This window comes from Gouania willdenowi, chromosome 14 (genome assembly GCF_900634775.1).
Source record: "Gouania willdenowi chromosome 14, fGouWil2.1, whole genome shotgun sequence".
NCBI lineage: Eukaryota > Metazoa > Chordata > Actinopteri > Blenniiformes > Gobiesocidae > Gouania > Gouania willdenowi.
The window spans coordinates 7,021,014-7,036,571 of record NC_041057.1 but is presented as its reverse complement, the minus strand read 5'-3'; the positions used below and the strand labels follow the sequence as shown (position 1 = coordinate 7,036,571).

General features: G+C 37.3%; 1 protein-coding gene across 1 annotated transcript in view; it reads left to right on the top strand.

Moving 5' to 3' along the window:
- LOC114475449 (T-lymphoma invasion and metastasis-inducing protein 1-like) overlaps nt 1-15,558 on the top strand; it is a 71,535-nt gene that overhangs the window by 32,793 nt on the left and 23,184 nt on the right. Inside the window, 8 exon segments of the mRNA XM_028466235.1 lie at nt 870-1,016; nt 1,804-1,878; nt 2,953-3,123; nt 5,341-5,445; nt 8,862-8,943; nt 9,288-9,374; nt 12,987-13,199; nt 14,906-15,039. Coding sequence (XP_028322036.1) covers nt 870-1,016; nt 1,804-1,878; nt 2,953-3,123; nt 5,341-5,445; nt 8,862-8,943; nt 9,288-9,374; nt 12,987-13,199; nt 14,906-15,039 — 1,014 coding nt within the window.

Sequence of the window (15,558 nt, the reverse complement as noted above, 5' to 3'; positions counted from 1 at the left end):
TCTTCTTCTTCTTCTTCTTCTTCTTCTTCTTCTTCTTCTTCTTCTTCTTCTTCCATATCTTCAGTTAGTTTCTCATGTCTCCAGTTGGATTTCTTTCCCACCTCATCTTCTTTACCTCTATGTTCCTTAATGAAGTCAGTTTGCTGCCATTTTTTAAATTTTATTCTGGTACGTCATTAACAACAACAACAACCCAATGAAATTAAATTCTCATGAGCGTAGCCTAGAAATTATTTAATGAGGGAAATTCAGAAACATCCATTTAAGTAACTCCTCTTGCCTCTGGGAAATGTGAGCCGTCGCTTTCTAGTCTTGGCAATTTTCACTGTGTCAGAAAATAAATATTAATACCCCCCCGCTCAATGTATTATTAAAACAAATTCCTTCCGCCGCCATGGCTTATAATGATTCATGGTTTGGAGTTAGGCGATAATGAAAGAGGCAGTTTTATAAAGAAAAAAACGAAGCTTTTTTGCACACATGATGTAATAATTGCGATAAAGACAGTTTGACCTATTGCATCTGAGGTATGTGCATCTCATGTGTGTGCTGGGGTAATGTATAATGATGTTTGAGCTGCTCATAGTTCACTAACTGGGTGTGAATTTGCCTAGAATGCCAGAAGATGTTGTCTTTTGCTCATGTGGTTTTAGTATGTGATGATAGTTATCCCATAAGGCTGAAAATGTGGTTTTTACACAAGTGGGTGTTTTCACAAGTCTGCGTCCATGCATGGTAGAGATATTAGTCATAATTAAAATAAGCACAATCAGTTGCAGTGGTTTTAACCTGTTCTTCAGAAACTGTAATTTTGTTTCAATCCACTCAGTCTCTTTAAAAGCTTTACTTTTACCTGTACTGTGTCACAGGTGTCAGCCCGCACCGAGAGCAGCATCAGGAGGCGGAGCCAGGCCGTGCATCGTACTTTCAGTAAACGCCGCAGCCGCTTCTCCTCTCTCTGGGGCCTGGACACAGTTTCTAAAAGGAAGATTAAAGGATATCCTTCAGTCGAACAGGTCGACATGTTTATGCTAGGTTCACATTAGCTCTGAGTTTAAAGAGTTACTAAACCCAGAGGTTTGGGCTGACTTATGTCTAAGATGGAAATTTAGAAAAATGCCTTTATTATGCAGTTTTCATAAGAGAGGCGGGGCTTACCGTGATAGATTAGAGCCCAATATGTAACAACGAACTGAAATGTAACAAGACCCAAATTGTTATTAAAAAAAAACAAACTCCAAAATGCAAAAAGTTTTGGCGATACATTATTATGATTTTTGGATTAGGTCTTATTGCTTCAATGTACAGTGTAGTATTATACACAAATGCGTATGCGTAAATATGTGTGTGTGTTATATATATATATATATATATATATATATATATATATATATATATATATATATATATATAAAACATAGACACAAATAATTTTTACATTTTGGGTTTTATTACAGTTTTTATAATGATTTGGGTCTTGTTATATTTCGGGCTTTAACATTGGTAGTTTGGGACATAAGAAGTCACAGAAAAAGCTAAATTTGATTGTAATAGCTGGATTTTAACCCATAGAGGGGAGTCACTCTTATATTTTTACAAAAAAATATGCCTAATTGAACTACTTTGACTAAAATGTCAAGAGTGGGACCAGAATCGATCAACAACACTACTTCACACCTAAATACATTTGGTTTTCAGCAGAAATAAGTGGTTTTGGCAGTTTAGTTACTCTTTATGGCTGCCTGATTGATTATTTCTGAGCGTTATAGTTGTGAACTCACACTGAGCTCTGTGTGGTTGCAGGTGTTTGCGGATAGTCTTCAGTCTGCGAGAAAACCTCTGGAGAAAGCATTTGAAGATTCCACCAGTGAGAAACCCGTAAGAAATGTTCATATAATTTGATTATTGCTCGAATTTATAAATTCTAAAAGAAAAGTATTCAATTACTTATGGTTTGTGCTTTATTTATAAGAAATTGTATCAGGGAGAGAGGAAAGACAGGCCTCTATCTAACCTCAGCTGATGGAAAGAAACAAGCATAATATAAGTGAATATCCTGCTCTTCTTTTCACCTACACACCTACACCTACACATTGATCTGACAGGATATATATAGTGTATCATATCGGCTTTAGGGCTGTAAATACTGCACATGATTAGGCAAAACAAGCAAGATAAGAGTAGAAGGATGAGTGGGATTCTTGTCCCTCGCCTTTTACTTTGTTATGGGGTTTACATTTTTTTTGGCATGAACAAGAATATGAGAACGTAAGAGTTCAGCATCTTTACAGAACAGCTTCCACCCCCACCAACAGCAGAGGAATCCTAGATGGACCAGGAGGGGAGCCAGATGGTGCAAAGTGGGGCAGGGAGTTTAGGGAGCTGGGGGAGGTACTGGCTACGGGCCCCCCAGTCTGTCGTGTGTCTGAAAAAACGTCTGTCTATCTATATTTATTTCAGCATGTGTGTCGGTATTGTGTGCTTTGTTTACTGATTTGTTATGGATTGCAAATATGTCTATAATAATTAAGTTGATGCTTCCTGATTTATTTTCTTATTGAATTTCCCACACATACACAGACACATGACACCAAATCTGACAATCTCAGGTGATTTCTGCAGGGACTGCCAGATCTGATTGTTAACTGCCAGCAGATTGTGTGGCGAGAATGAAAGATGGGGTGATATACTGATAGGGTAAAGGGCACCAGAAGGAAAGGCAGTGATTAATGGGAGGAGCACACAATGGAGGAATGAAAGAATAAAGAAGTAGATTCTGTTATTTGATACGGAGGGGCTGTGTTACAGACAGCAGGAGGTCAAATAGAAGAGTGATGGGTGCGTACAGTACATGCAGAGAAAAACAATATTGCAAACCAAATATGTTGTTTTTTTGTTTTTTTCTACGTGTATGATTTATTATTCTTGTACCCTGTGCTGTTGACTTTTCAGACGGAGAGAGAAAGCTCTGTAAAAAGTGTTCCTCAGCAAAATGTAGAAAGTGATATTTGGGCTCCAGAATACCTAACACCATCATGGGTGTGTCTGCCAAATAATCGTCCCGTTCTGGCCATTGTGCAGCCAGGGGAGACCCCACTGGAAGTCATGAGCTCTGTCTGCAAGGTGGGACATCATGTCATTGTACTTTAATACACCACAATATAAGAGCAAACCTGTTGTGTATTTGTTTCCCTTTGTATGTAACTCCATTATCTCCATTGTCTGTATATATAACAAATGCAAAGAGTTCACATCTATTATTACCACCACCAAAGAGGTAAAACTTTATGGCATATGTGTCAAACTCGAGGCCCGGGAGCCAAATCTGGCTCTTCAGAACATCCAATTTGGCCTGCTGGAGAAACTGAAAAATTACAGAGAAATCATTAATCATTGTGTAAATTACCGACTCATTCAGTTGTAAATTGGTGTTGAAAGAACTCTACATTCTTCCAAAATCCTGCATTTTTTCTCAAATTATTCCACAAAATTTTCCCCAAATTAAATAAAAATTGGTCAGAAAACAAATAAATCAAAGGACATTGTCACTTATTGCTTAATATCTAATTTAAAACTGGAAATGCAATCTTGGGCACATTAATGTTGAAATTGTTTATTTTCCCGCTTAAAATCCGGGGCGTACTTATGATCAAAATATTCCATATTTGGCCCCTGAACTAAAATGAGTTTGACACCCCTACTTTATGGCATTTTTTTGTTATTATTTGTTGTTTGTATGTTAGCAGGATTTCATCAAAATGATAAAATTTCAACCATTGATTGACCTTACAGCATGAAAGATTCCATTTAATTTTGGACGTGGATCTGGATGAATAAACTGATTCTGGATCAGTTCAAATAATCTAAAAATCCAAATTTCTCATCATTGGCAAAATTTCAAAAATTCACATCTTGGTTTGTAATTGACCGATCTTTATGAAATTTGACTCAGTTATGTTGAGTTGGTTCCTCAATTACCCCACCAAGGTTCATTCAGATCAGATCTGGATTGCGCATATATACACGACCTTGGAAAGCCTGCCTTTAACTAGTTTAGAAAGAACATTACAAGTAGTTAGATAACGTTTATTTATGCTCCATAATTTACGGCCCGCTAACAGCTACCCAAAAGGAAACGTGTTAGAATGTGATTGTAGAGTTTGTCCTTTACATTTTTTTCAAAACACTCTCCTTCAGAGATTTATCTTTATAATGGTGGATAAAGACAGTCTTTATCTTCCTTTCCCTCTGTGGCATACAACCTCTATACTTTATGTGTGGTATGTTGAAACATCCAATCCCTCGTTCGTAGGCTTGTCAACTACCACCGCTCCTGATCTCCTCCTCTCCCTAATTGGTCTCAGTCAAAGATACATGAGTGCGGTGATGCCTAATGATCCATCTTTATGTCACCGAGGGGATCTGTTGTGTTGTATATATAAAACCAGGCGCATATGCATGCCATAAATATGTCATGAGGAGCTGGAGCGTGTAATTCAAAGTGTCCATGTCTGACGTGTGTACATGACGAGAGATGTGGTACACTCACATAGCTTCATGTCTATGTTGTTTGAGCTCTATAGGGCAGGGGATGCCTGGACTGCAGTGTTTCTCAAACAGGGGTATGCGATGGCACTACAGGGGGTACATGAGAGAGTGAGAGAGAAATTACCAAATGAAAGTATTGAAAATATGGTGGTTTATATAATAAATAATATTACCAGCAACTCACAAAACGACAACAAAAACACCCAAAATAAGAGAAAATATACTGAATAATAAAAAGAACAGATAAACAACAGCAAAATACACAAAATGACACCAAAAACACACGCACTAAGAGCGTAAAATACTTACTATTGCCAGCAACACACAAAGCGACAACAAAGACACACTAAATAAGAGAAAAGCACACAAGATCACTACAAAATACATAAAAATAACAGAGAAACATACAAAACGACATAAGATACAACCAAACGACACCAAAAACACACACACTGAGGGAGAGAATAATTTAACACCAGCAATACACAAAAATGACATCAAAAACACACAAAGTGATGATATAAATGATCTTGATTAGAATATAAACTGAAAATACAAAGGTCAGTCTTGGTCCCACATCAGGAGGAAGATGACCGTAAATGATTTAAAAAAAAAAAACCTATAGAAATACATCTATTCTGGAGGCACTAAATACTGTTTCATTTCACTTATTTACAAAATGAGAGTCTTTAAAATGTGTGTAAAACATGTAAGCTGTTTACCATATTTTTCAACAGCAATGTATGTTGTTTAAACTGTTGTTTTCTTACTGTGTTGTCCTTGTGCTCCCAGACACATAACTTAGAGCCGTCGGGACACTACCTGCGTTTGAAGGTGTGGGTTGATGACCAAATGCTTTACTACGTTCCAAAACTGGAAGAAGACATCGCCGACCTGGTGAGGAAACGTTGAATTCATTCATCCATCCATCAATCCAATAACCAATCACAGGCAGCACCTAACGCACAATGTTCTACTAGTTTCACAGTGTTTCTTAATAAAGTTTCCCATCTTGTCATATCTTCTATAAGCAATGTTGTCTAGAATAGTTCAATTACATAATAAAAACCCATTATAAAGCCAGTTATTTTTTTAAAGGAGGTATATTTTAACTGGCATTAGTGTATGTGTTTTTTGGTCTGTTTGAAGTATTTAGCTGATTTTGACAACATTTAAACCAAAGATAGAGAGATAGAAATCCAGCCCTTTTCAGCAACTAATTCGGCCCACAGGAGAAAGTAAAAATGTCAGAGAAAACATGGATCATTGTGTAATTGAAACAGTGCTTATATCACATGATTATAGTTATTTTATTAATGTTAAACAATGGAAAAAACTCAAAATTCTTACAAAATCCTTCAATTTTACTCAAATTATGATGTTATAGAAATTGGTCACAAAATCTAGTAAATTTGGGACCGATATCTGTCACTTATTGCTTGGATATGGTCTTTTTTTTAACATTTACTATTTTATGTATACGTAGAAGCGCTAACTATGGCACAGTAATGTTGAAATTACTAATTTTTTTGTATAAAATCTGTGGCCCGCTTGAGATTAAACTGCTTCGTATTTGGCCCTTGAATTAAAATGAGTTTGGAGTGGATCCAGACCAATATAGTGATTCTGTATCAGTTTAAATCTCTCATCATTGGCGATAGCTAATAATGATAGTTCAGATCTCTGTTCGTAATTGACTGATCTTTATGAAGTTTGACTCAGTTACATCAGGTCGGTTCCACAATAACCGCACTGAGTTTCATCAGGATCAGATCCAGATTCCACTTTTCAACATATCGTTATTATTAATGTGGATAGAAGTTTCTAGTGTGAATAATCAGTACTATGATCGGGATCAATGATCCAGATAACTGCAAACATCTGGAAAAGAGGATCATTGGTGCTTGCTTGGCAGAGGTTTTCGCTCTTGTTATTTAGTATCAGCTGGTTCCACTTTAACCAATCAGTAATCAGTGATAGACCTTGGAAATATACATTATTTTTTTTTTTTTTTTACCAATCTTAAATAATGTATACATTTTGTTTTTTGTTTTTTTTTAATCTATTTATTGATCTAAAGAAAACATTTGATGGACCTTTTTATGTCATGTTTCTGTATATTTTTAACTGTCTGAATTTTTTTCTGTTCTTACATGTACTAGAATCTAATTTTAGTCCAAGATACATACAAAAATAACAGCGCAAAAAAATATATACAAAAAGGACAACAAAAATATGCAAAATGACTACAAAAAGTACCCAATACTACAGCGAAATATACAAAAGGACCAGAGAAATACACAAAACTACAATACAACATACATAGAACAACAAAAATGACAACACATTCACAGAAACCCTCTGTTTTTTTCCTGTACTAATGCACAGATTGAAATTTCTGAAAAATGTAAATAGACTTTTGAAATTTTTTAATGATTATTTGTTTTTAAAAAAAAAAGTTAAAACAACACACATTCTTAAATAATTATTTCTATACTTTCACTTTGTGAAATATGAATCTAGTTAAACTAAAATGCAGTAAAAAAAAAAAAAATCTGAGCTCAACATCAAAAACTAATTCTAGAAAAGAATTGTCTTTGGCGTCGCCAGAAATTCTTGATATTAAAATGGGGTCACAATCCAAAAAAGGTTGGGAACTAGATCCTGTTTCTTTCCACTTATTTACAGAATGAGATTCTTTAAAGTGTGTGTTTTCACTCATTCATTCCATCATTTTGCTCTATAGTTGTTTTCAAATAGTTTTCTAAGCAAAATGTTGTAGTCGGACTAAGGGGGTACTTGGATTCAGAAATAAGAGAAAAGTCATACTGGAGGCAAAAAAGTTTGAGAACCATTATACTAAACAATCCACTGCAGGAGTCATTCAGAGTTTTTTAATGTTTTTCTGCACTTTTGTTTGGCTAGCTGTCCCATCTGGATTGTTAGGTCGTCACCCTATTATTTATTCATTTCAGTTTCTTCATCAGACGATATAGATGTGAGCTTCTTTATGTTTTGTGACTTGGCTGCTAATTTAATTTACTCTAGTTACAAAATCCCAAAAGAAACACTATTACAAATGCAATGAATAATGTAACCTTTTTATTGTTGTGCGATGCTAACTACCCGTACGTGTGTATGTTTATGTTTCTGTCTCCGTTTGGACTTTCCTTATTATTCATATACACAATCACAGTCACTGTTCACCTTTACATTATTCAACTGCAGTGACACCCCCCTCCCCCCCACCCCCCCCTCCCCTGATGAAATTCTCTTTGAGATGATGCTTTTGAAGGTGACACTGAAATCTCTCTCAAAGCATCATTGTGTAACTGGCTTCGCCTCCTCGAAAGCTGTTTTATCTCCTCGCTTTGATCAGCGTCTCTTTTCACTCTCTCTTTCATCCTCAGCCTATAATATTACAATATTATGGCTCCTTCACTGAAGTCTATTACACACTGTGGACGTTTACATACACACTGCTGTGTCTATGTCGCGAGGTCAAAGCCATGTCGCAGTGCGCACTCGCTTTGCCGACCTGACCTAGATTTTGACCCCCACGGCCTTCACTTGCAATCACTCTGCTAAGTAGCAGAGAATAATACATGAGGCCATTCATTCTTTATTACAACCACTAGCAGTACCTTGACCTTATCCTTCAAAAAGAAAAAAAACTTCCTTTTTTAACCTCTTCAGCTTCAATGGACCCGCCGGCGGGGGCAGCTCCAGCTTCATTGACTCTCACGGGTCTTAATGTTGTAAAGAATGAATGAAATCACACAATCTATACCTCTCCAGAATCAATTTGACTGACATATTACAGTTATACACTTGTTTCCAAACTCGTGGAAAACTTTTGCACAGTTGTGGCAAAGTGAGCTTCCGCCTGAACTTTTTTGTACAAAATATGTGTATCTTTGGCCTATTGTTTATTATTATCACCAAACTTGTTGCAGTTGATGTCCATACATTAGTTCAATTTTTTCAGCTTATTTTTTAGCCTTCCCTAATGAGAATTGGCTTTATATTTGATGTAAATCTTTAGGTTTTTTTAGGCCAGACTACAGATTTCTGTATTTAAAATATGATTCATTGTCACTCATTATCATCTATTTCTAAAATGTCACATCATATGTAACCACTAAGGGTCCTAATTCAATCTGAACAAAAAATAGCTATGTAGGTCATATAGAAGCTTAGAAAAACGTTATTTGTTATGGGTATGTGATTTTTCGGAGCAAAGTGGCTGGGGCTTAAGAGGTTTTAAAGTCTATCCCAAAAAAATTTATGTTGTTCCCTTTTTTTGTGTCCAGATTTACAAAGAAATTGAGATTTGCCCCAAAGCCACTAAAAGGATCCAGTTTGACAAAGCCGAGTCCTGCACTGTTGGATACGGTACGCACTTTTCTCTCTTAATAGCACTCTGTTACTGACACACTTTTCAATTCTATATCCAATTGATTTTATAAGGGACTTTATCGAGTCACGCTGTGTTAATGACTGGAATGGGATGACCGAGGGTGAGCTAATGTGCATTTAATTGATGTTTTTTGTGCTGTTTTTTTTCTGCTGCAGTCAAAAATACTTCAAGGAGGATGGAAAAAAAAATGTGTGTCTGATATTAAATGTTTTTACTGCTGATTGTAACTTTTTCATCATGTAAAGCACATTGCATTGCCTTGAGTCTGAAATACACTATACAAATACATTTGCCTTGCCTTGATATTCCATATGTGTAGGTTTCTCTGTGGTTGTCATAGATGAGGATGGGACGCAGCATCTTCACATCGCGGATGTGAAAGCAGAAGGAATGGCTTCAGCTAAAGGTACAAAGGCTTAAAAATAAAAAAAATAAAAAACAATATATATATATATATTTCAGAAAATTTGTACTCGCGAAACTGATATCACAGAAATGGGAGAAAAATAATACAAATTGATTTTTTAAATCTTTTGATAACTAGATACATTTAGCTGACATGTGCATGACATTGTACAACTTAAACTATTAAAATGTAAGCACACCTTAAAACCATTTCTTTCTGCTGAATACATATATGATTAGGTATGAAGTAATGTAGTTTATTGATTTTAGTTATAAAATGTCAGCGACTGTCCTCTAACTGTCAGTACCTGGGTTTCCATTACAGATTTTCGCAAAATAAAAGCAATATTTCTAAATTTCGACAAAGTACGATTGAGATTTGAACAAAAAGATGGGAGGAGGGACTCCTTTCCTCCTGTCACAGCCCTCAGTGAGCATTGATTGACAGCTCCACGTGGAACTGTGCAGTGCTGTGCGGGCAGAGCTGCTGTAACTGGGTGTGTCTTAAAGGGGACATATCATGCTAAATCCACTTTTTTAGCCCTTAAATGCATTTTGTTGTATATTTAGAGTGCTTAGAAGTACAGAAAAAATCAAATTAGTCTCTTCAGGTGCTCCGTAGATATCTTCATATTCTGTTTTACTCATATTTTTCAATCTGTTTTGATTTTTCTATTCTCTATTACATTTTTTGAACTATTACATCACAGTATTTGCAGCGAAACTGCCAAATTAGTACATCAACTCCAGGTCCAACACTTCGAGCAATCCGCCATTTTTATTTCTCGCTTTTATTTTGTAGTCCAAGCTCAAGGATGCCGAAGTTACGAGAGGATAAGTCAAAATGTTGGGTTGTTGGATGTAGTAACCCACACGCTTCTTTACACCGTCTCCCAGCATCAGAACCTTTTCAAAGTGCCTGGTTGAGTTTTATTTTTCACGGAAATGTACCCACATCTGTGGGTAAGGTCATTTTTGTGTGCGCGAAGCACTTCAAGGATGACTGCTACTGCAACCTCCGCCAGTATAAAGAAGGATTTGCCAAAGACTTTGTCTGATTGAGGGTTCAATTCCTTCTATCTTTGGAGACAACGAACAGAGCACTTCGGTAAGCTGTAAATAACGCTAAAAAGTGTGATGATAAGACGTCCCTGTCATTGTTTTGTTAGCATTAGCAGTTGCACCGTCTTCATATGTTAGCGCTGTGTGCTCGTTTTAGATTCTTGATGATATGGCCTACGTGATTTAATTTAAGTCTAAAGTTTTCATTAGTCATTTCATTTTGCCGTTTTTGTCTTTGAAAAGACTGTATTAAAATGCATTTTGTGACGTTAGCTTGGCCCTAGCGTTAGCTCGGTGCTTGTGTTAGCTCACTTGTTAGGGTTCTGCAGGTTCATCATCTTCATTTTCATCTCGCTCCGCTGGGTCAGACTCTGGCTCAAACATGTAAGGCTGGATGGACAAGTCTTCTGTTGTTGACATTTTGTAAATAACCTCTGAATAAAAAGTTTATGCGCCGCTACATAGCCGTATCTCTTCTATCAAACTACAAAAATGGTCGAGCAGGGTGGAGTTGAACCGAGAGGGGGCGGGGTATGAAGTGTCTCATTTGCATTTAAAGAGACCGCACCAAAACGAGTTGCTCTTAGAAGCACATCAGAAAAGGGGTAGAAAAGGGGTGGAGCTATAATAATGAGGAATTCAGACCCAAGCATTGCAGTTCCGCATTATATAGACCACAACTGTATGATTTATATGTAAAAAGGAAGGATTTAAAACCATGATATGTCCCCTTTAAATACTTGAGGAGCAACACCCATAATCCAGGCATTTTTTGAATTTCCCCCTAGTGGCAGGTCAGCAAAAACGTGGGGGTGTACTTACACTTTAAATGTGCGTGTTAAACTGCAACTCCTATGTTTGAATTTATGATTTTGCATAAAGTACTACTACAGCCCCTTTGTACTGCTTCATATGGTGTAATACAACAAAGCTGCAGTTGTTCAGAAGTAGAGATATACACACATCCCGACAATAGTGAATCAAAATATTGACTTAATCTTGAAATTATCCAGATTCAAATACATTTTCATGGATAGATGAACAAGTTACTCAATAAGACTGGACCTTAAAATCAACAAGAAATAAAAATGGCTGTTTAGGTCTTGCTGCCAGATACCATTGCACACTTTTAGAGCCTTAAATATTACTCCATGTTATTGTAAAAGCCAGATTCCTCTCAGTTACTATAATTTTTATTTTATTTTAAGGCTTTTATCTTTTTTCTTTGCTTTGAATATCTGAGCCTCTAGAGACCAAACCTCCAGTCCCTGATCTTTGTATTTTACTAAACCCTGGATTCAATAGAAATGTCAAGAAATTAACATGGCAGAGGGAATTCATGTGTGTGATTGAGCTTTAGTCAATTCATGTCCATATGGAAAGTAAAAGCTAATAAATGACTCCTTGTTTTACAATATTAGACCATATTTTGCTAAATCACAGTATCAGTAGATATGAGAATGGCTGTAGCAGGCCTGCGTGCGTGCACACTGCTCGGAGCCTGTGCATGTGTGCTTTAATAAGCATGAGGACAATAGGGAATGAAAGAGATTACGCTTCAGTTTCTACAAGGTAGAAGCAGGCCAGCCCCGGACAAGGAGCCCTAAAGGGGCTTTTTCCGTCTCCCGCTGCAATTTCCCCCCCCCCTCCTTTTCTCAGCAGCCACACACACATGAAACACACACGCACACATACAGTTATACACACACAAAGTGTTTTGCTGGAGGGTTATTTCTCTCGTCCTATAAAGATTTCTGCCACAGCTGACATTTCACATCCCAGACAACTAAACTAGGTCATCACTTACGGCTAACTGCCTTTTGTGTATTTATGTAAGCTTGTATGTCAGTGTGTGTGTGTGTCTGTTTATGTAAGCTATATATAACACAGAAGGTCTACTGTTTGGATAACAAGGACGGAGGCGTTATGAAGTGGCACAACAGGAGAGGAAAAAGGAGCTAAAAACGCCTGTGACAGCGTTGAAATGATGCCGCACTGACTGAAGGGGCAGGTTAAACTAAGCAGCTGTCACAGCCACTCAGGCTTATTCATGAGGAAAGGCTGCTAATTGATTGGTTGATTGAGCGCCACCTGTCTGGCACAAGTGGGTGAAGAGAGGGTGAAGCTGTGTGTTTTTATCCACGTAGATCCACACTGATCAAATTCGCCATGACAGGGTGGGAATAGAAAGGAAACCATCCAACATTGGTGTTTGCCTCAAGCGATCAATGATGCATTTTTAATGTCTTTGTGCACACAAGTGTGTATGTGTGTGTGTGTGTATCAAGTCTCACTAAGCTGCTGTTGTGAAGTATGCTGTTAAAGTTTGTTTTTTTCACATCATTTGTGCAAATAACAAAATAACATCATGTTTTATTGATTCATTCTAGTTCCAGCGTGATTAATTTAGTCTTCTATGTTAAGTTGAGGTTTCGTTTATTCAGGTCGGTTCATTCTGTTGCCGTACACTTCCCTCCGAATCCATTTTACTTGAAGGAGAAACAGTTTCTTCTCATAGGCATTAATTAGGTTTCATTTCATTCTCCACCAGGTCTGAAAGAAGGGGACGAGGTCCTGCTTCTCAACGGTAAACCTGCATCTGCTCTCCAAGTCGACGACATGAAAGCTGCATTTGTGAACCAAGCCTTGACCTTGAGTGTGAGCTCTGTGCCCCAGCTGGACCCTCGGGTGCTGTGCTCTCTTCCACCCCGACGCACTGATGGGGATCAGAACCACAGCACAGATGTATTCTCACAGAGCCAAGGTAAGACCTAAGGTCCCTGATAAGTAAAGTAATCATTGGGTCATTCCATCAACACATTTTCAGGACATCCCATGCAATATAAATAAGTGGGAATGTAAAAAAATTACCTAATAAATGATTGTAAGACACAGAGGGAAAGCTACAATGGCCTCATGTAAAGGATTTTCAATATCCGCGAGTGGTGAAATAACCCAAAGTTGGGGTCCAAAAAAAAAAAGTGTTTTATTTCCCAAGAAAGAGTCATTTTTATACATTAAATTAAAACAGAGATCAGATTTGTTCTTACATTCCCACATGCAGTTGTGGGCCAATGAAAATAATAAAAGAAAAAGTTTTTTTTTTTTCGGATTTCAGGAGACTGTCACCCAAGAACCAATGCGTATCTGTGACTAATCATTAGTGACGTGAACAGTCTATGTACGTAATTCAAAGACGATTAAATTACAGGGAGCTGAGGCATATGCAAAGTTGTTTACTGAAGGCACAAACATGTTCCAGACCCAAACCACATTAACTTTTTTCCAGTTTTGTGGGGGCTGGCATGTCCATCATATAGGATGTATAGCATATATTTTTGTATATTCTGCGAAAGCAGGTAGAGCTGTATTACTATGCCAAATTTCAGTTTCCAATGTGATGTAGTGCCTGAGATATTGGAACCTGAAAATGGAAGAAAAATATGGACGAGCGAAAATGGACACCAACCCCTCTCACTAAATTGTCCATATCTCTACAGTGTGCCTAATGGATAACCATGGAACAATTGGTTCAAATTTCAGAATGTTTTGAGGCGAAGTGCTTGGGCTATTTGTAAAATGACAAGCAATGACCCCATTGTGTATTGAGCAAGTAAGCACAAAATATTCTCACCTACTCTAAAATAATGTCGGCTCTGTTTCCAGTTTCATTTCAAGATCAAAATAAATGTTTTGCTTCATGAGGTGTTGATGTTGGCTCGGGCAAACCCCAGCTAAATTACAATGCATCATGCATCACAAAACTGAGCTACGAAAGCAGCCAGTTCTTATACTTCGAGCTGTTGCGCAACAGATATATTTTCCTTAACGCGCAACAAATGTCTCTGTTGTTTTTCTGCTGTCTTTGTATAATCATCACAGCCTATTTCTTGTTACGAGTTTCAATAAAATGCATTAACCGCAGAGTTGTGCAGTAACCTATAGGGTGAAAGCTACTAATTATGCACGGTTTGCTGTCTGTTGCTTAACCTGCAGGGAGCTGCCAGCCTTCCTCTGACCTGCACTTTTTTTTTTTTATTCGTGCAAGGGCACAATTTGTATTCCCAGTGATCTGAGGCTCGCAGAGCACAGGATGACAAGCTGGGATTGTTTACTCTGGGACTGTGAAGTGCATGAATATTAATATGAATCCTTGAGCTGTGTGGGGGGCTGTCATCATTGGAAGGAGAGCCATATGCAAAGGGTCAGAGAGAATCAAATTATTCAGCAGACAGATGAGGTTACGGATGATGTCATGAGCAAATTAACCGTATATTTATCAAAAGAGTATAAAAAAGGAAGTTTTTTTTCTTTTTAATGCAGGGACGAGGGATGCAAATTCAACACCAAGGTTGTCCAAAGAATTTCCGAGGCTCAGAATTATTAGTTATGAGACAAAAAATTGTGTGCATAGCCAATTCCTTTTGTGCACCATTGACGGTTTTAATCTGTATTTTACTCAATTTGTAGAGGACATCCTTGATGAAGTACCTGGGTTGACACTGGACAGCCCTGATGTCACTATGGTGGAAGAAATGCTGCTGACCCCACAAAGCCCAGGAGATCATCCCGAGGATAAAACCTTGCTCAGCCCCAGACTGAAGGTAGGACGTCGCAAATAAATACATTATTGATATGTACTGTAGACACATGCTCAGAGAGACGCGTGCAAGCAAAAGATTAAAGGATTAACAGTTTCTTTATTCTGAGAAAGAAGTTTGGAACACACCCACTCGGATGCGTCATGACAGTAAAACACAGACCAGCGCGTGGGGTGTGAATTCTTTCTATTGTTAAACCACAGTTTGTCGTTGAGGGAAAAGATACAGCATTTTATGTTTAGATAGAAACTAAGAAATTGTTAGTGTAAGTACACCCCAAGGTTTTTACTGATCTGCCACTAGGGGGAAAATCCCCAAAGTAAGTCTTATTAAAGACAAGTTATACCATTTTTAGAGAAGTACTTTGGTAATATATCATACCAAAAGTGAGTAAATCTCTCATTATGAAGAAAAATGTCAACAAATAAACCAAAAAAACCTACTAAAGCAGATGTGTTGATTGTTTTCATTGTTTTAAAATTATTGCAGTAAAATGTAATTAAAGTAACTTATTGGAATAAT